This window comes from Meles meles, chromosome 10 (assembly GCF_922984935.1).
Source record: "Meles meles chromosome 10, mMelMel3.1 paternal haplotype, whole genome shotgun sequence".
NCBI classification, from domain to species: Eukaryota; Metazoa; Chordata; class Mammalia; order Carnivora; family Mustelidae; genus Meles; species Meles meles.
The window spans coordinates 99,323,047-99,344,698 of NC_060075.1; the positions used below are offsets into that span (position 1 = coordinate 99,323,047).

General features: G+C 53.4%; 1 protein-coding gene across 7 annotated transcripts in view; it reads right to left on the reverse strand.

The window, feature by feature from the left end:
* The window catches only part of GRB10 (growth factor receptor bound protein 10), a 174,734-nt gene that overhangs the window by 94,186 nt on the left and 58,896 nt on the right, over positions 1-21,652 (reverse strand). For 6 of the 7 annotated variants that reach the window (XR_006820515.1, XM_046020843.1, XM_046020840.1 and 3 more), the window contains one exon: positions 2,175-2,265. The exons of the other annotated variant lie outside the window; for it this stretch is intronic. Coding sequence is in view for 4 of the 6 variants with exons in the window: in XM_046020840.1 (XP_045876796.1) it covers positions 2,175-2,265 (91 nt within the window). In the remaining 2 variants the exon portion in view is untranslated. The remainder of the gene's footprint in view (positions 1-2,174; positions 2,266-21,652) is intronic. 7 annotated transcript variants of the gene reach the window in all.

The window sequence follows — 21,652 nt, forward strand, 5'->3', positions numbered from 1 at the left end:
CCTCCATCTTCTGTGCTCAACCCTCACGGCCACTAACCAAGCAGCTGTGACATCTATGGGATGCTTAGTTTTAAACCCTAAAAAAGGTTTCTGCTTTATTTTATTTTTCTCAAGATTTTATTTATTTACTTGACACACAGAGAGAGAGAGAGAGAGAGAGAGCATGAGCAGGGGGGAGCCACAGAAGAAAAGAGAGAAGTTAACTCCATGCTGAGCAAGGAGCCTGATGCGGGGCTCGATCCCAGGGCCCTGAGACTATGACCCAAGCCAAAGGCAGATGCTTAACCCACTGAGCCACCCAGGCACCCCGAGCTCTAAGCTTTAAAAAATTCTTTCAGTATAATTTTTTCCTAACTTTTTGATTAAGGCATCAACATAGATTTTTATATGAATATTACTAACCAGATTTTGATTATTTTGGTTTAAACGAGACCACTAGTAAGCAGTGAAATATCATCCATTAAAATGTCCCTAAGTATCGAAATCCATATTAACGAATCGGTGTTCTTTCTTGTTGCCAAGTGTCCTCAAAGATGACCCTAGCATTATGTTCGACAGGAAAATCCCGACTGCTTGACGCAGCATCTAACACTTGAGAAAACGGATCTTAGATGTCATGGGAAGCTCCCAGCTCTTATTTTTGCGAAATTTCAACCTCCTTCTGATTAAGCCATTTTAAGAATCTGGTTATTCTAATGCCTCCCAGCTCTAAAGCGTACCCTGTACTGTACTTAACCTTTCCCGTAATCCAAACCATGAGCTGCGGGCATTTTTCCAGAGCCCTCCCCCAGTCATACTGTTCCTTTCCCTGGCTGCCCCCTCTCCCCCATATCAAAGTGTGTACCTTTAGACCTCATTTGCTTTTGTTTTTTGTTTTGTTTTTTTAAGATTTTATTTATTCAAGAGAAAGCACACAGAGGGAGAAGCAGGCTCCCTCATGAGCGGGGAGCCCCACACGGGACTTGATCCCAGGATGCTGGGATCATGACCTGAGCCGAAGGCAGATGTTTGACTGAGCCCCCCAAGCACCCCAGACCTAATTTACTTTTAACCCCCGTCCTTGCTTTCCTGTGCTGCTCCCATCAGAAGTGAACAGAATGGGAGTAAAAGTCATCACAGCAAGCCAGAGGATCGCCAAGCGTGCAGACACACGACACCAGCCGGAGGGCAATCCCCGGAAGCCAGATCAAGGGGCTGCACCGTGCAGGGGCCCTGAGCGGTGAGGTCAGGTTCCCTCCGTGCTGTGTCCTGAGATAACTCGTGTGGAACTGACCTCGGGGTTCTGTTTACTACAGTTGGCTCCTCATCGCTATTTGGAGCTCAGTGTTCCTATGAAACTTTTCCTGAGCCGAAATGATGGAAGACAGAGAAGCGATTACCCTTCATTCATAGGACAAATTGGGTGAGCCAAAACCACCTGTCTCAACTTCCTCCGATACCGATAAAGACAGATCTTGCTCGCGGATGAACAAAATACATGGAGATAAAGGGCAGGTGCTCCCAGCTCAAAGCCGTGACAGCTGGATGCTGAGCGCAGCTGCGGGGAAGGATCTTGGCAGGGCCGCCATCCTGCTCAGTGCCCGCGGCCTTTAGAATGGCCCCCTGTGAGAGCGATGCTGGGTCTTCCTGTCTTTTCTTTTTTTAATATTTAATTCATTTATTTGTCAGAGAGAGAGACCACAAGGAGAAGGAACAGCAGACAGAGGGAGAAGCAGACTCCCTGCCGAGCAGGGAGCCCGATGTGGGCCTCAATCCTGGGACCCTGGGATCATGACCTGAGCAGAAGGCAGACGCTTAACAGGCTGAGCCACCCTGGTGTCCCGAAAGCAGTGGTGAATCTTTGTTTCTAAAAAGCAGAAATCCTCTTTGGATTTCTCTAAGTGAGCAAAAACAGGTACTGAGGTAGATCTTTCATGAAAGTCAAAGAGCGTGAAACAAAGTTTCGAAAAGCAGGGGATACCTGTATATCAGGATATCGCAGCCAAGGTTTTTTTGTTTTTTGTTTTTTTCCTGTTTTAGAATTTGTTTTCCTTAAAGCAGAAAAGAGCCAAGGTCAGAATTTTTCTCCCGTGAGTGCCAAGAATAATTTCGCAGAATACGGAGTCCTAGCACAGGGGCAAAGCTGCCGCCGGGGCTGATGGCATCCGTGGCATCCTGTCTTTCTCACTCCTTACCCTGGTGATTCGTGAGCCGGTCGGACGGTGCTGGGAAGCCCGGTCCCGCCAGATCTTGCGGACTGAGAGGGGGCGTCTGCTCCACCTGGTCCTGGGGGAGACGGGAGCACAAAGGCTTTGGTCAAAAGGAGCATTTCACACTTGTCCACAGCTGCCCTCCCCTGCACATGTCCTCCTTCCTCAGTTTCTTACTTCGACGCATTCACTTTCTCGGTTTTTAAAGGTTGGTTGTTTAAAATACACCGTAAAAGGGAAGCTAATGGTGGAAAGGTACCACCGTTTAGCAAAGGCGTCAGAAGACAAGTTACCCTAGGTCTCAGGCTTAAATTGCTTTGCCTGAATAGCAATTCAGAAAGAATTATTGTCAGCTGCTGGATTCAAGCACTGAATATAAATAATTAGCATTCCATGGAGCACATGCATTTTCTGCAACAATTACTGGTAATCAAGCCCTAGGCGGTCTGTTATCTGGAACGGAAACATCCAGGGACTGCTTATAATTGGCCCGCTCTACAAAGAAGAAGGGCTCCGTGGTTTCGTTTTGTTTTTTTCCCCAGACATCAGGATGAGGACAAAAATTTTAGGCAAAAGTTAAAACAGCAATGTTACAATTAACCGCACAACTCTAGGAAGAAAGGTCTTCATGAGATTATAATCAGGGCAATGAAAGACAGGTTAAACTTGGGAAAAGGAAACGGGCCTTTTCAAAGGGACACACGGAACACTAGCAGGGATTAATGTGGGGCGCAAAGAGGTTAAACTCCTCTTTCAGCTTTAAGAAATTCTGAGATTTTTACACTGCACCTGGATTACCTCCATAATTAGGTCTTACAACTGTGTCTGCAGGGTAAGATCTACCATCGGCACAAAGAGCAGCCAACTCGGCGACTTCACCCCTACCTATGCCAACAGCAGCAAGCGTGTGTGCAGAGTTTACTGGGCCAGGCTGGACTCCCACTTCACAGCTGCGGACACTCGGGGACAGGAAGGTTATGTCCACCTGACTGCCCCCCGCCGGCATTAGAACCCAGCTGGTGGGATTCAGAGCCCACGTGCCTTCCCACTCATGCTGCCCACGAAACTCAAAAAAGCACATTCATTTTGACAAGTGGCTTTATCACCTGATGCTCCCCAGTGAACGGTGCTCTGTCTAGAGCCTTAGCCTGGGGGTACAGAAATGGAGGGATGATACTCTATTCCCTCTGCTGTGGGAAAGCCAACCCGTGTGCACACACACGTGGTCTGGTCCACACTGTGTGGGGTCCGCTCACCAGAATCCACCACTCAGAAGTAGGGAGCTCGGTGCCTGGGAAGGCCCAGCCACAACCATACCTTCCCCCAGAAAATCTGGGGGAAATGATCCAAGCCTGAGAGCATGTCTTCACTGCTGGTCTCTCTCCAAAAAAAAAAAAAAAAAAAAAAATAGCTTTCTTTTGGTTTTTTAATCATAAATGCGATACTTGCTAACTAAGAGAATCTAGATACTAAAGAAAAGCTTGAAGAAAAAAATTCGAGTGAACCCCTCTACTTTCACCCGCAGATGATACCCTGTCCGTTTTTGGTCTGTTTTCCAGAGACGAGAAAAAAGCACAAACATGGTTCATCTGCGTGCGCTGTTTGAATTACTTATGGAAAACGTATATGTTACATTTGGATCGAACGGGCGTTACAAGCGATCCTGATTTAAAAAAAAAAAGGATTCATAATCAAATGGCACATATTATGGAATTTTAGTGTATCTTTCTGAAATTTCCCATGGCAACGAAGCATCTCCATCCGTGCTTCCAAGCCCTGGACCACTCCACTGGGTGGCCTCACGACTTCCTGAGCCCGTGCCCTCCCAGTGAGCAGGTGGTTGGTGAAGAAAGGAAGGTTCTACTTGGGAAAGAGGAAAGGAGCTGGTTTGCAGGACAGAGTCCGGAGGCAAGAGCAAACCCAGCAGGAGCCCTGCCAGGGTATGGCGGATGGAGCTGGGCAGTCAGGGTCAGGGCACGACGGGGCACCTCCCAGACCCCCAAATGCAGCCCAGCCCCCCTACTGAGGTCATCCCACTGGTTTCTGTGATTCCACAGCCCACATTCCTCCCCTGTACTGGCTCTTTACCGTCTGGGATAAATATTTTTCTTCTTTCTTTTCCAAATTTTCAAACAAGCAGGTCAATTTTTGGAACAGAGCAGAAGTATAATAAAAACGCGCCTGAATCCGGACAGCAGGCAGGGTAACTGACAGCACTCCCGGGGGCTCAGCACCTCTAGAACTCGTGGAAATCACACGCAGTGAATGATCCTGTGTCCTGCCTCTCTCCCTCCTCCACAAACATGAGAAGATACTATGTTAAAACCTCAGTAAATATTTTCTTCAGATTCTAAACTACTCTGGTACACACTTGTAGCCACTTGCAAGTTTCGGACGCATACATAACAATCCCATCAACACCTCTGTGCACAAAATCCTGCCCTCGTTTCTGCTTATTTCCACTGGATCCCTGGGCGTTAAGCCACTAGTCCAGAGGTTTCACACTTTTTTTTTTTTTTGAGTCGAGATACATACTGTGAAAATCTTAGTCATGCAGTTTACCCTTCCACCCAAAACAGAGGAGAACCGCCCGTTTCATAATCTGTGACAGACCGAGACTAGTGATCTTTCTGGAATTTCTTCTTGCTAATCCCAGAGGTATACCATGGCCTTGGCCTGTGGTTTTCAGCGCAGGTCTTAAATACCGAAGTTGACCATTTTTCAGAGCTTCTCATCCCTTTGTCCGTCTTCTGGACTGACTCCCCCTCTGACAGGGTCGGCTGGACTAGCGCCTGAGGGCAGCAGGCCTTTCCAATCAGTCAAGCCCACCCAGATCTCTGTAGTGTGACTCAACCAGCTCATCTGTAAAATGGGTTCAGTGACATCCCTCCCCCCCCCACCCGGAAGTGCTGGAGGCTTTATTTACAGCACCAAGTACAAACCCAGGGCCCCGGGCTGGGCAAGCACCCAGCCTAGGGACATGCGCATCCTCCGCCCACTGGCAACCCTGGTTTGCGCCTCATTCCTCCAGGATGATTCCTCCAGGATGAGCTCCTCACATGTAAGAAACAGCTGCTCCTGTCTGTTACAAATGCTTTCCCAGCCTGTCTGTCTGCAAACTTAACTGAATTTTTGATTCTCCGAAGTGTAATTCAACGTAGGCAAGTCCACTGAACTCTTCTTCTCGGTTCGTCGCGGCAAGCTGGTGACTGCCTCCGTTCTCTCTCAAGGGAACCAGAGTCTACAGCCTCACCGCCCTGAAGGCGCCTGGAGAGCGTCCGTGGAAGTTTTATTCTGGTCTCTCTTCGGATGTGATGTACTCCTCGCCCATCTCGCTGACATTGCCACCCACGTGGACGGGAAGAGCTGACGAGCTGACACGTACACGGCCCCAGTTCACTCGGCCCTTTCTGTCTGAGCCGGAAGGTCACCTCCATCCCACCTCCATACGCACGCGTGTCTGCGTCGTGGCCACACTCGTGCGTGGGTCCCACGGACCTGCCTGTCCTGGAGCCACGGCCACGCCCTCCACCCTCACAGCCTCGGACATGTTTTCGTTGGCAACCACTTCCCCTCTTGCTTCTTTTGCTTGGATCTTCTTCTCGAATTGTCCCAAGGTTTGCTTAAATTATTAAAACTTCTCTTCTGGCATATTTGCTTACATATAAATGAGCAATTATTACCCATTATGAATCTGGATGTTGGTTGTGGACCATCTGACTGAAAACAGACAGCACGGAGCTCAGGAGAATATAAACCAAGGGTCCAGCCTCCCTGCGACCCAGGCCTCACCCCCAGCCTGTCCCTCTGGGGACAAACAAGACCTTGGGTGTCTCTTGCTCAGACTCAAGTCCAGGTCGGAGTCCCCGTCTTCTCCTTCAGATGCCACTGTCCCTAAGCACTCCTCTCATCAGTGGCAAGCAGACCTGACCCCATGGAGACATCGATTTAGAAGATGTCTAACTTCTTCTTGAATTTAGAAGCAAGCAGACCTGACCCCATGGAGACATCGATTTAGAAGATGTCTAACTTCTTCTTCCAAACTTGACGTAGGCAACCCTGTCGCCAGATTTAGCAAATGCAAGTGCAGGCCGTCCAGCGAAACTGGAGTTTCAGATGGACGAGGTGTCAGTCAGTCCTGGGCCCTGCATGGGGCTTGTCCTAACAAACATTCCTGTGAGTTATCTGAATTTAACTGGGCACCCTATACTTTATCTGGCAGCTCTGTACTGAAACGACCATTCAAATCGGACAGGTCTGCACGACAAATAGCAGCGGCAAGAACAAAATCCCGATGCGGGGCTCATGTGTTTGTATATATAATACTCGTCCCAAGTCAAAGAGGAAAAAAAAATACACACACACACACACACACACACTTTAAAAAATTCAACAGGTAGATGCTTCAGACAAGAATCCTATTATCCTGGTAAGCGAGAAAAGACACAATAATAGGAAACTGCTAGTTTGTAAAATAAATCCAGTCCAGGCGAAGCGAACCATGGCTGCAGGGGAAGGTCAGGCACAAACGTCCCTCCACTCTTCAAAGGCAAATAGTGGCACCTGGCCAGGCTCAGGGTCATGAAAACTGGGACAGGAACAACAAGCCCAATCCTGGGCTCTTCTTTGTCTTGGTGGGTTTCCTGTTCCAGGTTCGTGAGCCTCCCCTGAGCCTCCCCTTAGAGCCAGGAACCAGCACTTTGAGCGTCCTTCTGCAGGAGGCCCAGGGCCGCATGCGGGGCCTGGGGGGATGACCCTGCAGGGGCAGCCTGGGTCAGCGGGCTGGTCCTAGAGCTCCCACAGGACTTGGCGGTAGGGCGCAGGGAGGGGTCGCGGGATGGACCCTCCAGCTGGGCAGCACTGTCCTCTAGAAATGTCCTTCTTGAGTCACACTTCTGGGGCTTACCTGAGTGCCCCCTCCCACCTCGCTCCCTCTGGCCTCGTGCTGGCCCCAGGCTGGGGTACCAACTCAGCGGCTTCTCCGGACCCCTCCCGCCCCCCTCCCCGAAGCACTCTTCCTCCCCTGCCAGGAGTGCGCCTACTGGACATGCTGAGCGAGACCCCTGCCCACCCACGAAGGCAGGTCCCGACCCGCCCTCAGTCAGCCAACGAAGACCCCAAAGGCTCAAGGATCACAAGGTGTATCGAGCCGGGTGGGAACCGTCAGGGCAGCAGGTGTCGATGCGCGGTCAAACCCAGCAGGCCTCTCCGGGAGCAACTGGGGAGGAATGCAGACTCCCAGGCCTGCAGGGCTCGTCTGAGCACCTCGCCCCAGAGTCACTTCACAGGCTGTTCCAGGGGCCGCCCAGCCGGCCTGGCATCCCTGGGATGCGCAGCTCGCGGCAGGCAGGCCGCCCCACCCCGCTCTGCCCGGGATTCTTCACCATCCGGAATGTACTCTGCCCTCCACATACACCGCGGCCTCATCCTCCAGGCCTCGCCAGGAAGCCGCCTCCTCCCAGAGGCTTCTCTGATGGCCCAGAGGAATATGGCCTCTTACCCTCCTCCTGCAGCGCTCTTTAATTCAGTGTGTGCCCCAGACGCGGGGTGGGACGCCTCTGCCCCCCATAGTGAGGGGAGGGAGGCCGGCTGGAGGCGAGGCCATGTGGCCCAGCACGAAGATCAAAGGGGCTGAGAACACCTCGCTGCCCAGGCCGCCTGCCAGACAGCACGAGACACCACGGGGAACCCCACTCTCGAGACAGAGAACACTCGCAGGGTGGCTTGAGCCATTTCCTGGCTAAAAACCCAGGCCATTTGGATGTCTCCTTTGCAGAAAGGTCTATTCATATACAACGGAATAGTATGCAGCCAGCAAACCCCCCTCCCCCCCCCCCCCGGAAATCTTGCCATTTGCAGTGACGTGGATGGAACTAGAGGGTATTATGCTAAGTGAAGTCAATCAGAGAAAGACAATGATCTCTCTGATATGAGGAGTTTGAGAGGCAGGGCGGGGCGTCGTGAGGGGCAGGGAGGGAAAAAAATGAAACAAGATGGGATGGCGGGGGAGAGACAAACCATAAGAAACTCTTAATCTCAGGAAACAAACTGAGGGTTCCTGGGGGTGGAGGGGTAGGGATGGGTGGCTGGGTGAGGGACATTGGGAGGGTGTATGCTATGGTAAGTGCAGTGAAATGTGTAAGCCTGATGATTCACAGACCTATGCGCTACCCCTGGGGCAAATAATACATGTTAATAAAACAAAACAAAAAACCCACAGGCCGACACGCGCCTCAGGGAGCAGGTGGGGAACTTCAAGGAGACAGAGTGGGACAGTCAGCACGATGCCTGCCAGGAACAAAGCGGAGTGCACGGCAGAAGGCCAGGCTCTGGGTCCAGTCCCAGGCTCACACCTGTCGGTCAGTCGTGTGACTGCTGCATCGGCGTGTGTCCTGGGGCCGACTGGTGGCTTCACGCATTGGCCAGGAGGACTAAATTAAAGTGGCGTAAACAAAGCGCTTGTCCAGCAGGTATAAGGTTCCAGGCCGTGAACAGCAGGGACAAGGGGTCTCCAAGAGACATGTCTCTCTGGCGGGTGTCAGGGCTGTGTCCTCACTCCCATTCAGCACACAAGGTGTTCAGGGGACTAAAGGCACAGCCTTTCATTACTCTGCTGAGAAAACCAAAGAGGAACACCAGGAAGAACAGAATGAGGGGCTTCCACACATCTCCAACAGGCAAAAATGCTCCATCAAAACCTGCAAGCTGAACTCTTTCCTGCAGATAAACCCCCCGCACACACGAACAACAAGCTGGGTGAGGCTCGCCCAGTGCCCCCACACCCTCTCCCATAGCGGCTCTGGCTAGCCCCACTGTTGGGGAGGGAAAGAACAGAAATGACACAGGTCCTATGGTCCAGGATCCAGCAGCTCGCTTTCCCTCCAGGCCGCCCTCCGGCACCCTGCCGCCCGCCACCCGATGGGATGGGGTCCAGCTCCAACGTACAATGAGCTGACGCTTCTGAAGGTCCTTAGGTAAAGTACGATCAGCATAGTTTTGTCGGCCGAAGCAAAACACGGCTGAAGTCGTGGAACAAGTCAGAATCAAAATCCACTAAGAGAGGAGCTTCCCGCCATAGTGAAGAAGGCGTGACCCCAGCATCTGTCTGCGGTTCTAACAGGGAAAGCGTTACAGTCTTTATCACAAATTCCCTGCCGTCCGAAGCCCAGTGGGTCAACTGCGTGTGTGTCTTCGTCCATGACGTCCAAACACACACAGCTGTGTGGGAAACATCACCTGTGCAGCCTCCTTCCAGCTACAGTTACTCATTTTTATTAAAACTTACTAGGTTTGGGGACACCTGGGTGGCTCAGTCATTAAGTGTCTGCCTTCAGCTCAGGTCATAACCCCAGGGTCTTGGGATCAAGCCCCGCATCGGGCTCTATGTTCTGTGGGACACCTGCTTCTCCCTCTCCCACTCCCCCTGCTTGTGTGCCCTCTCTCGCTGTGTTACTGTCAAATAAATAAATAAAATCTTAAAAAAAAAAAACTTCCTAGGATTTTAGTAACTACCCATCATGCCAGCCGCCCTCTCCAGGAGTGAGGGTACCGCCTCCCACTTGGAGGGCAACAATCCGAGCCGCTGAGTCACACAAAATACCAGGACCACCACTCCTCAGAGCAGCCAAAACTCTTCTCCAAAACGGTAAGACGCCAAGCGCGGCAGGGACAATACCACTGTTTAGAAAACTACCAGACTTTTGCAAAAAACTCATTGCACCCAAGTGCCATAGACCTAAACCCACACCGTCCTGTGTATATCATCTTCAGATACTTCTTTCTTCCCAAAGACCTCTAAGTGTCCGGATTCTTGACATTAGGAGCAAAGGTAGTGTACGGACCACCTAGCTTTAAATTCGCTCGCCCACTCTACAACGCCAGGGACAGACACATCCTTTTCAGTAACGCGAGGGGGAAGGACGGGCAGTCCACCAGTCCTTTATTTCTTTTTAAGCAGTGCCATTACGATCTATCAGCTACCTAACATGAATTTCATCTGCCCTAAGTGTACCATCCAATGAATGTAGTAGAATTACAGTATTTGTAGAGCCATCACCAGAATCTAAATTTAGAACATTTCCATCGCCCTACAGAGAAACCTCGTGCCCAGAGCCGGCTCAGCTTGACAAACGGTTTTCCCGAAATAAAGTGCCTTTGCCACGTCAATTTTCTGCCCATCCTTTGATCTGGCATTCCCAGGTCAGCGGGGCCGCTCACCTCCCGGGGAAGAGCACTGGCTTTAGGATTTCTAGAAATCATTATCTCAGGGGGCTGGGATAGGCACTAGCCCTCCTTGGGTAAGGGCCACCTCACGGGACAGTGTGGGAGATTTCGTGTGATTGAGTGTGTGACGCACAGCGTACGTTATTAACCAGCTGCAACTGTCACGTGTATTCCTACTAATCCGCTGTTACCTCCCCCACCTGTGTCTCCCCAACTTCCTCCACCTGCTCCCTCCCCCTCCTCCACCCCACCCCCAGACTCTGCCACCAACTTTTAGCAGGAGGAGGAGGGTGGGACAAAGCGCAGCAGACCGGATGTACATGGATGACTGCGGGCGGAAGTGCAGGTAACAACGTGCCTGACTTCCTGTCCGTTTTCTGTTCCTGTTCCAGCCAAAGCAGAAGCTGCCAGAGCCATCTGTGACATCAGCTCCCGGGCGGGCACGGCGAACATAGGGAGGGTAGACCCCAGGTACTCACAAAGGAACCTGGGGACTACGGACTCACTCCCTAGCTGCTGAGGCAGAGAACAGCAGCAGCTTACGGAAAAAATGAGCTCCATCAAGAACCCAAAGGCACAACCTTCTCGGCCCTGCCCCCACTCAGTGCCCAGTGGAAATACTCCCACAAAAGCCTTCCCCGGTCCTAGAAACGGGAGACGGGTTCACAGCAGGATTTTCCAATCTGCCCCTGAGGACACACAACCCCAAAACACAGGCTGTGTGTCCTCACTGCCCTGCTGCATGGGGCGGGCAGGCATGCACTGGAAAGAGAAGACGGTCTGCCCTTCCTCCCCCTTACCTGCTTCTCCCCTGCTCTGCCTGTGCCGGCCTGGGGATCCTACGTGACTTCAGCCCCTCAGCTGACCCTCATCCGGCATCCCTTGCAGGCCTTCTTCCCAGACTGGCCTTGATCAGGACCCTGCCTGCCTCCCCTGCAGCCCCCGAAGGGAAAATCCACTCTTGGCATATGCGAGGCTCTCCAGCTTCCTCCAGGACTGTGATTCTGGACCTGCGTACGGGGAAACCAGCTATAAACGGCTAGTACCAAAGCCCAGGCTTTGCTCCAGGGAAGGAGACCAGAGAGGCTGGCCCAGGGACAGAGTGGGCAGCAATCACTCCGGGGGGGTGGGCCCGAAGGTCAGGGGTTGGGACATCCACACTTTCACAAGGAGTCTGTGTCTCGGAGCTCTAGCAATACAATGACTACGGCTCAGAAAAGGGAGCCAGAAACGTCAAGGCCATGAAATGTTAACCAGTAAGAAACACGATGGCCCAATGCTCCATAGAGCGTGACGGCCCCACATGTCGGCACTAATTCTACCGTCCACACTGGCTCTTCATACGAAGCTGATGGTTTCTAAGTCACTAACTTACTAATTTTAAGTATAACATACAGCCTCTGTCAAACCTAAAATGCTATAATTTTTTTTTTTTTTTTTTAAGTAGGCTCTATTCTGGGCATGGAGCCCAATGCGGGGCTTGAACTCATGACCCTGAGATCGAGACATGAGCAGAGATCAAGAGTCAGACGTTTTACCAACTGAACCACCCAGATGCCTGACCCTTACATTTCTCCATGGCTATTCGCATCATCCTCCGGGATGTCCGTAACTCTAGAGAACGGTCCAGATGGGGAAGCCAAAGGCCGCTGCGGGTTCCCCCAGACTTTCTGGGATGGAGGCCCCTGGGACAGGGGTTGGTGGTTCTCACCTGCACACACTGGTGGCCCAGGTTGGGGGGTCAGGCATCTCATCAATGTCGACGAGACTGGTCACTCAGTCCTGCACTATTACCCCCACATTCTTGAATGCGGAAGAGCAGGACAGGTCTGGATGGGGGTACTGAGGGCCTCCCTTCATGAAATCATGTCTGCACCAGGCCCCCAGCTCTTTTGTCCTCCAGCCAACCACTCCCTGCAGGGAGGCACGACCCCTCTGGCCCATTTACACAGTGACTAAGGGAGGCCCGACGGCTGGGCCCCCATCCAGGCGGCAGAAACGGCACAGTGAGAACATCAGATCGCTGGGCGCCCAGCCTCATCTTCCGCTGCTCACTTGCTTTGTTGTCTGGGACCACCACCCTCGTGGAAAGGGAAATGAACAGAGATCAAGACATCTGCACGTACGCATCTAACATGAATTTGTTAGAACAGTCAGCGAGTAGCACCTGCACCGAGATTAAGGTCTACCCTGGCCAATGAGACAGGATGGAAATCTCTATGCTGCTCATTGATCAGTAAGGCCGACAATCAGAGTCCTCGACACGCCTCCGCAGGATCAATCAAATGCCACTGGGACAGTGGCAACACAAAAAGAGGAGAGAAACCATAAACTTCCAAATGGAATGAAATGCGTCCTGATCCCACCCCGGCCGCCTCTGGCCAACCACAATCCCAAGTCTGAAGACAGGCCATTCCTCCTGCTGCCCCCGAACCCCCCATCCCCAGGGTCACAGATGACTGCATGTACCAAGCTCCCCGTAGACTCAAGGACCAGGCCACCAGCTGAGCCCCTCCCAGAGGCAGAGGGAATGGAGTCCGCTGTCTACACAGAGACCAAACCAAAAGGACAGAGCAGAGGGCGTTCATTAACAAAATTCGAGCACAGCTCGGATGCTGGGGCCATTAGGCTCCACGTTCTGGTGACCTCACCACGGCGACGATCCCTCAGCATCTCAGAGCCTGAGCTCCCATCTCTGAAATGCAGGTCACAATCTTGCGCGCTCCCCAATGGGGAGCATAAAGCCTCTGCAGACACGCAAACCCGAGTTCCTTGGCTTGAAGCTTCTGGCATTGTTCTGGCAACACCGTCCCATGCAACATCCACAGGAAGCGGGTGGCGCGCGGTCCTCAGGGTGCACCGAGACAGGGCTGTGTTCCCAGCAGAGCTCCCCCACATGCCCAGCACAAAGCACACCCCAGCTGCGTGCCCGTGGTTAGCAGAACAAGAAGAAGCACCTCTTCCGCGAACTTTTCAAAACTCCCATTTCAAAATCTGGAAAGGGCTCTCATTGGTTCTGGCCCACCAGGAAAAAGCCCCAGGGTTTACTGTGATGTAATTCTTGGAGGTGGCTGTTCCTCATTTCTCAGTCCCTCTGGCAAGCGGAGGCCAGAAGGCCAGGGGTGAGCGGCAGCCTGTAGCCAAGAATCTGTGGGTAGAATGAGAAAGCTGGGTCTGGCCGGGAGCTCGGGCTGGGGCCCCTCCTGCCTCCCACCCAGGTTCCTACACCACACCTGACGCAGGTGTGATGGTCTTCAGAGGGCGGGTAGGAAAGCAGGGAGGGGCAGAAGAAGCTTTCAGAAGCATGATGAAGGACGAGGCCGGTGAGTCACGCTGTCGCTCCCTGGAGGCATATCTTTCACGGAGCTCCGAGCAAAGCAAGTGTCCGACACCAACCGAAGGAGCAGCAGAGACGCCAGAGCACAAGAACTGGGTCCTCCGGCCCCACAGACACCAGTCCTGCCGGACTTGGTCAGCCCCTCCCCGCACAGGACCCTTGAGTCCCAACCCCCGAGTGGGTCACCAGAAGCAGGTCATCACATCCTTCATGAATGAAAACCCTTCCTGTGATGTGAGCCAAATGTTTATAAATCACCACCGTGTCAACTCCGTGATTCAGAGCAAATAAACTCCCTATCCGTGCCTTCTCCCTCCTCCATAAGGGGAAGTCTCGAGGGACCCGGGGGCTCGGTCCATCATGCGTCTGCCTTTGGTTCAGGTCATGATCTCCAGGTCCTGGGATCCAGCCCGTGCTCAGCGGGGAACCTGCTTTTCACTCTGCCTGCCGTTCCCCCGCTCTTGCTTGCTCTCTCTCCCCCTAACAAATAAAACATATAAAATCTTAAAAAAAAAAAAAAAGTATAAAGGGAGGTCTCTGGACCACATGGTCTCTGTATTTCTTTTGGGCTCCAAAGCGAACTCTGGACACCACATGCCTGTCAAGATGGAATATCAAGGCTTGAACAGACCCTCTCTCCTTAAACAAGCAAAACACTGAAATGGTTTTTGTGCACGGACAGCAGGCGGCTCAGGACGGTTATCTCTGAGAGAGACAAACCCACTGCCCAGAGTGCCCATGATCTGCAGCACGAGGAAGGGGGGGTCCTTTCAGAGAGACCTGTGTGGGGTGCCGGGCAGGCTGTCGGCTGAGTACTGGCTCGGGCACACATGCATGGAAACCATCAAGGCCAGGGCAAGAGCCACCGGGAAGAAGCAGGCAGAAGGACCCCCAGAACTCACATGGGGCAGAGCGAAGGTTGTGTCCCCTAGAGCCACAGCGGAAAAGCTCCTACACGGAGCTCTCCCAAAGTCTTGCCTCAGATGTGAGGGCGAACGGGCCCAGAACTCCGGGTGAAGAAAGCAAGCTCCAGAAGGACCCAGGGCCTCAAAGAAGCCCAACTGTTCTCATTAGAAATCCCCCCGGGAGTCAAAGCAACACAGAAAGAGGAGAAACAAAAACCGCAGTGCCCAGCTGCTTCTGACACCCAACCCCAAAACAGCAGGCGTGAAGTGAAAGCCAGGTCCGTCAGGAGAGGAGACATCAGCCCCACGCACGTTGAAGATGACCCTGGGAAGGTCGGAACGTTCCAGCAGCCAGGACAGCCAGGCCGCACCTGTCCAGGAGGGGGAAAGCCAGCGCAATCCTGATGGGAACCAAACCCAAGCCCAGGACAGGCCTGGCTGCAGATGAGACGCCACACCCCTCTCTGCTCTCCCTAGGCCGGGACGCGCCCCTGCCACTGAAGCCTGACCACAGGGGCTAGGAGGCTGGGGGTAGAACCCACACGAAGACACAGAAACTCTCCAAAATGAAGCACCCGGAGGAAAACAAGGAGGGAGTGCCCCCAAATCATGCCCTATGTCTGGGTGGGGAGGAGACTCAGGTTTGGGACCAGGTGGAGCAAAGCTGAACCCAGCACCTCCTGTCCCTACCTGTCTGGCCTGAACAAGTCCCTGGGTCCCAACCCTCACAGGAAAACTGGGGAACAGCACCCACTTCAAAAGGTTTGCAGGGGAGACAGCGTGAGGTATAAGAACTCCAGCCGCAGACCCGAGTTGCCTTCCCATCCCCGAGACAGACACCGCGCGCTCCCGCTCCCTTACAGCTCGGGGGCTTGGAGGGAGGCAGGGGGAGAAGGAGGGTCTCCAGGGCGCCTTCTGAGTTGCGCTCACCCCCACGCGCCTGGAAAGCAGTTACAAGTGACAACGCCTGGCAAGGGACGGCCACTCTAGCTTCCACCGCCAGCATGGACGCGGGGCCAGCCTCTGGCACAGGTGGCTGCAGGCTGGAGCTCCCAGGCCTGCGACCAACGGCGTCGTGCTCAGGAGAAGACGGGAGTGTGTGTGTGCATGTGTGCGTCCATGCATGTGTGCGGAAACACAAGGGCCACTAACTTAAACTGTACACGGACGCACATCATCACAGACACTGTGACAGCCCCACCTTTTCCACAAGAACTCCCCGCTAGGTCATGATCCTTGCTCCTTATCAGCAGATCAGAGAAACTCCCTTCCTGGGCCAGCAAACAGGCCTGATGGAGCTTGCACCTCTACCCAGGCCTCCTTCTCTAAATCTCAGCCTAACAGGATCCCTGGATCCCCTGAAAACACTGATCCATGAACTCGCTAACCCCGCCCCGGCACCAGTCCTGGGGGTAGGCCCGAGGGGCAATAACAAGGTCCCGGACAGAGCCATCACATGACCCTGTTCCAAACCAGTCCAGAGGGAGTTGCTGGGAACAAAACAGGCCCCTCCCACTCCAGGGAAGCCCCAGGCCCTAGGAAGCCCTGCAAGACAGGGGCCTACGCTCAGGGTGCAGACTGAGCAGACCACAGCCCAGCAGACCAAGTGCCAGGCTGGCAGACGGGACAGGCTCATGCAGCGGTGTTGCACGAAACAGTGACTAAAACATCTGGGAAAAGGACTCTTAGGCCTCCTCCAAGGCTGGACTCCTGGCTGACCCGGAGGGCAATGAAAGGACAGAGGAGAGGCTAGTTTTGCGTGATGAGAAGACAGGTTAACTGCATCTGATAGTTCCGTCGTCTGGAAAGCTGGCATGACACCGGTCCCCAGAAATACTCCAGCGACCGTCAGCCTGCCCGCCGCCCCTCAGGCAGGTGCTCAAGCCGGACAGAAGAGTCAGCCTTGGGCTCTTCTGCTCCCCCTTTCAGCTCTGCCCCCGCATCCTGATGACTCGGCTTTCTAAATGTACTTCGAACACACTTCTCTCCGGCCGCTTCGGTGTCCTGGGCTCAGGTGGCCAAGTCTCGCCCCAGAGCAGGGACTCAGAGCAGCTGAGGAGAGAACGTGGCGTCCTCATCACACAGCAAGCAGGGCAGGCAGGGGAGGGGGTGCAGCCCCGTGCCACACACAGGAGAGGGTCAAGCCTGGGACTCAGAAGTCCGCGCCCTCCATCCGCACTCCACCCCGATCCGTCCTTAGAGGACCACAGATGGAAACGGACCGCAAACACATCTGCTCAGTAAGAAGCAGGCTGCGTGTGTACATGAACACCCAGTCCACCGGGAGCCTAAGACCTACACACCCCTGCCGGGACTCAGCCGGCGAAGGCGGGGAGGCAGACACCACTTTACACGCTCTTAGGTCCAAGAAAGCTTCTCGAACCAAGATGTCTGTGGTCATGGAGCGATGTCCTCAAACTCATCGAGGACTGACCTCTTTACCAGCCTAGTCACGGGGCAACTGACCAGCCTCAGAGACTTTAGTGTGTGACGGCTCGGTCACTAAGAACAGAGGAAGCCTTCCAAGAGACTCACTTGCTCTGCAATCGTCTGCCGAGCACCCACGCCGTGGCCGGCATGTTAGCCCTTAAAGCACAGACCCTGCCCTCTGGGCTTATCTGGACCAAACAGGTAGTAAAGCCCTAATCACACTATGCAATTTACTCACTCACCATGGGAGGGGCTGAGGCTCTGGATCATCAAGGGAAAGCACAGGGCGGGTAAGTGGCAGACGAAGCTGCACCTTAAATGGAACCGGAGGGAAGAGCTCGCTGAAAAGGAAGGGTAAGGAGCCGGTGCGGCTCGGCGGGGGTGCTGGCCGTGGGCGGGTCCTCGGTCCTGGGGGAGGCGGCCGCCCAAATTCAGCATCTTCATCTACATCGTGACAAATCTGGATAGTGACACCAGACGCCAGCCCGTTCCCTGGGAAACACACATCCTACCTAGCTTCCCGCACTTTCATCCCACTCTGGAGTGTTCTACCAACAACAAAAAGTCTTATTTTTCCTATGAGTTTATGCTCCTTTGATGGTTTACCTTCTGTTTTGTTTTGTTTTTTGTTTTTTTTTTCCAACTGATCCGGTCCCAGCCCCTCTGTCAGAACCAGGCTCCCAGGCACGCAGAGACAGCTGGCGGAGACCCCACCGCCCCTCCTGTCCCCCGCTGCTGAGGGGGGCTGGAAAGCCAGTCCCTGCAAGCCCTCAGGTTGCTGCCAGCTGAGGCAGGGAATCCACCTGCCGGAGACGGGAAGGCCAGGTTTCCTGTCGCTCTCCCGGAAAAACTCACCCACCACGCCCAGAGGGACAGAAAGCTCAGCAAGGGGAGACACTGAAAATCTGCCAAGCGTTTATTCTTCAAAGATCGGTTATAGGAAAAGTTCGCAGAGGCTGAGGATAACGCTCATCTTCAACTACCAGCAACTTCATTACCACCCCCCCCCTCCACGTTTTTCTTGGTGTCCTCCTAGTTCACAAAATGTAGTAATAATCTTTGAAAGGTCCCAGGAGCCACATTCACAGGGTCTCCCTCAGACACGCAGGAATGTGGCATGTGCTGGGGACCGCCCAGCTGACGATGACACAGCTGCAAAGAGTCAGGGACCCCCTCGGTGCTGGGCCAGTAACCGGGCGGCGAGAGCAGGTGTGTGGCCCCGTCCGCCGCCAGCTGCTGAACGGGGCACAGGGAGCAGAGGGAGGGAAACGCCACCAGCCAGCGATCAAGGGATCTCTGCACGGTGCTGTGCAGTTCGGGAGGAACGAAGCACCATCCGGGAACACCCGAACAGAATTTCAACCTTCCCTGCTAGCCAAGAGCAAACACTCCAACGGGAAATCAGAGCTGAAAAGCTCACGCTTCCACTGCTCCACAGGCTTTACTAAAGCGATAATTTTAAGGTTCCTCTCTCCCCCAAAATGCACCATTGAAATAAAACCAAAGAATAAAAAACCCATTGCAACCGCTTGTGCTCCCATCAAGCCATTTACTGCTGACTTGAGACACAGTAGTGCTCCCCGGCTGGCTGACCTTGACCCCCTCCCCCGAGGACCCTAAGCCAGCACTTCCCAAGCCCCCTACGGGAGAGGGCGCAGTTTGCGGATGCTATGGATACCAGACAGTCCAGCATGAGTATTTTATATAAAACATGATATAAAACATAGGATAAAACAAAGACAACACATGCCCACGTTTTTATCACTAATTCAACATTCATATTACTGTAAAATTTCTAAATGAGTTCTCTCAATTTCTCTACTGCTCCTGGGCTGGTTGGGACCACGCCCCCCGGGGTTGCCCAGAACACAGGGAGGACTGCCCGACGAGACCCTCTCCCCACACGAAAGCCCATCTTGCCTCCAATGACTGATGAGACTCTCACGCGCTGAGACGGGGCAGTTCCCCTCAGCCCCCCAGCTCCCATCTGGCCAGACCCACCTGGAGTGCTAAGGACTTCCTCTAAGAACGAAAGACAAGCCACAAGGACGGAAACAAGGAAATGTGCCAGAAACTGGGACAACAGAAGGCCCCTCAAGGACTGAAGGTGTGTGGGCCATGGCAGTGGGCAGCATGGAACGCACGGGCTCTGTTCCTGAAGGGGCCTTAGGAGGGAAAGATGGGGGACTCCAGGGCTCGTGTGTCACCCTGGCGCACTCCAGAGCATCCTCCCAGGAAGCCCTGCCTGCCTCCTCCCCACGCCCCGCCAGCCTCCGGCTCACACCTCCTCACGACGCCAACACTCCAGCGGGGCACACTGTGGTCTTTCCGGGGACAAGACAACCTCTGAGACTTCACAACACACAGGAAGCACTCAACAAACACAGCTGTTTTTTTAGAACGATTTTAGAATTGTTATTTCTTGGAACCATCAGAAGAAGTCAAAGACATGAAGCGCACGCCTGAGACGGTGATGTCCTCTGAGGGGAGGCGATGAAAAGAGCCTTCGGACCAGAACACGCCCGTCTCTCTTTCCAGTGGAAAACCAAATATATCCTTGAACAGTTTTTATCTCTATTTATTTACTTATTTGCAGCATTTCACGCGTTTTCAGAGACTGCCCACTTGTGACATTTTGAAATGCAATCATCTTAAGGACTTGAGGATGAGAGCTGGTCATTTCTCTTTAACTGAAAAGCTGTCATTACACTGAGGCTCAGAGGGTACCAACGAAATACCACATCACAGGAGCTCTGAGGAGAACTGAACCCCACTCTCCCTGACAATACCCTCCCATCTCAGTCTCAGGGACATGAACACGCCGCGCGTAGCTATGAACGTTAGGAAGAACATGGCTTTCCTCAGTAGGGGGCAACAGCTTCTCTGTTCTGTCCTTAGTGTCATCTGGAAAGGGGAGAGCATGGCGGCCCCATGTCCCAGAGTTGGCAGGAGGATCCAAGACGGGAGCACAGAAGCGCTGAGTGTTGTCTCCACAACCTGCCATACACCACACAATGCGCCACACACAGAGTCACGAGCTCTGGGCTGAACACCCAGACGACATGTCAGGGGATGACACGGGGTCCCCGCTGCTCCCCACAAGGCACACTGCTGACACAGACCCCGCCCAGCTGGCCTTGCACCTGTCCGTCTGTCACACCATGGCCGGGAGTCTTTGACAGCAGGGTGGGCATCTGGGTCCCGAGACAGAGCCACGGTCTGCCTGTCATTCCCGACACGGTAAGCCCATGACCAAAGGAGGCGCGCTACTCCCAGCGGTTAAAGAAAACGGTTTCCAGTGGCTTCCGTGAGTTACAGAAAGTATAAGCACACACGCGGCTTACTGACAGGCCACTCACTACCTCGGATCCCAGGAGCGAGAACCAGATCACGGAGAAAATGGTTTTCCAAACCAAATGCCGTCTATTTTTACGTGATTATGCAGTGGTTTCAAAGACTTGGGAAGACTGCAGTCTCCAACTGACCTAGGTATCCCAAAACCACCTAAAAACTCTACTTCTGGAGAGGAGATCTACACTCTAAGAGATCAGAGAGCAGCTCACATAGTCACATCAAAGCGATGGCTCGTTTCCTGCCCATCTTGGATGCGCGGAGAACAATGCCAGGGACCCTAATTCTCACGGTGATGTTGTAAAGAGAAGACATGGACACGGAATTTATTTAGTGTAGGGTACATTCTACATGTACAAATTCCCTCTTGTCCCTCACAAGACCCCTGTAAAATAGCAGTTATTAGGAAATTCAGCATCGGAACTGAAATGATTTGCAAAAGCATTTCTAGGTAGACGTCCTTTCAGCTGGGATGCCTCATGAAGCAAATACAAGGGATGGGAGGAATGATCTCTGCATCCTTCCAGCCCGACTGTGAGAGCCACCATGAGCCAAAGTCACCAGCCACAAAGTTCTGGAAGAAAATGGAGTCCAATATAAACGACCTTTTGCCAAGATACAGGGGCATATGAATAAAAACGAAGAGGCTACAGGATCCCTCTCTGGCTAAAAAGATAAAGAGCAGGGATGGGCTTTGGGAATGGAATTCATTTCTGGGGACGGATCCTAGATCAAGACTACAGGACTGATGTCATCTCCCAGCTCCTCCACACCACCAGAAGGTGCAGGAATCTGGTTGTCCCCAGAGGTCCGCAGGCCCGGCAGAAACCCCCAGCTGTGTGTGCTTGGCAGGCGAGGGACCACGCTCAGGCTCTGATCTTGTCCCCGTGGCCCCGACCATGAGTAGGCGACAAGGAGGCTCGCTCTGGCCTCCGTCTGCCCACAGCACTCAATGGAGCAGTCAGTGTCCTAACACAACAGTTGGCAAACGACTTCTTTGCAAAGGGCCAGACGCTACTCTACTGGGCTGCTGAGCCCAAAAGCAGCCACTGCGGGAGATGTAAACAAATGAGCATGGCCCTGGTCCCATAAGCCTTCATTTATAAAAGCAAGCAGGGGACCGAACGGCCCATGGCTGTTGTCTGCCAGCCCCCAAGCTGGAGAGGAAGGTTCCTGGCCTGAAGGTTTGGGACTATGGGACTGAAATGGAGCCAGAG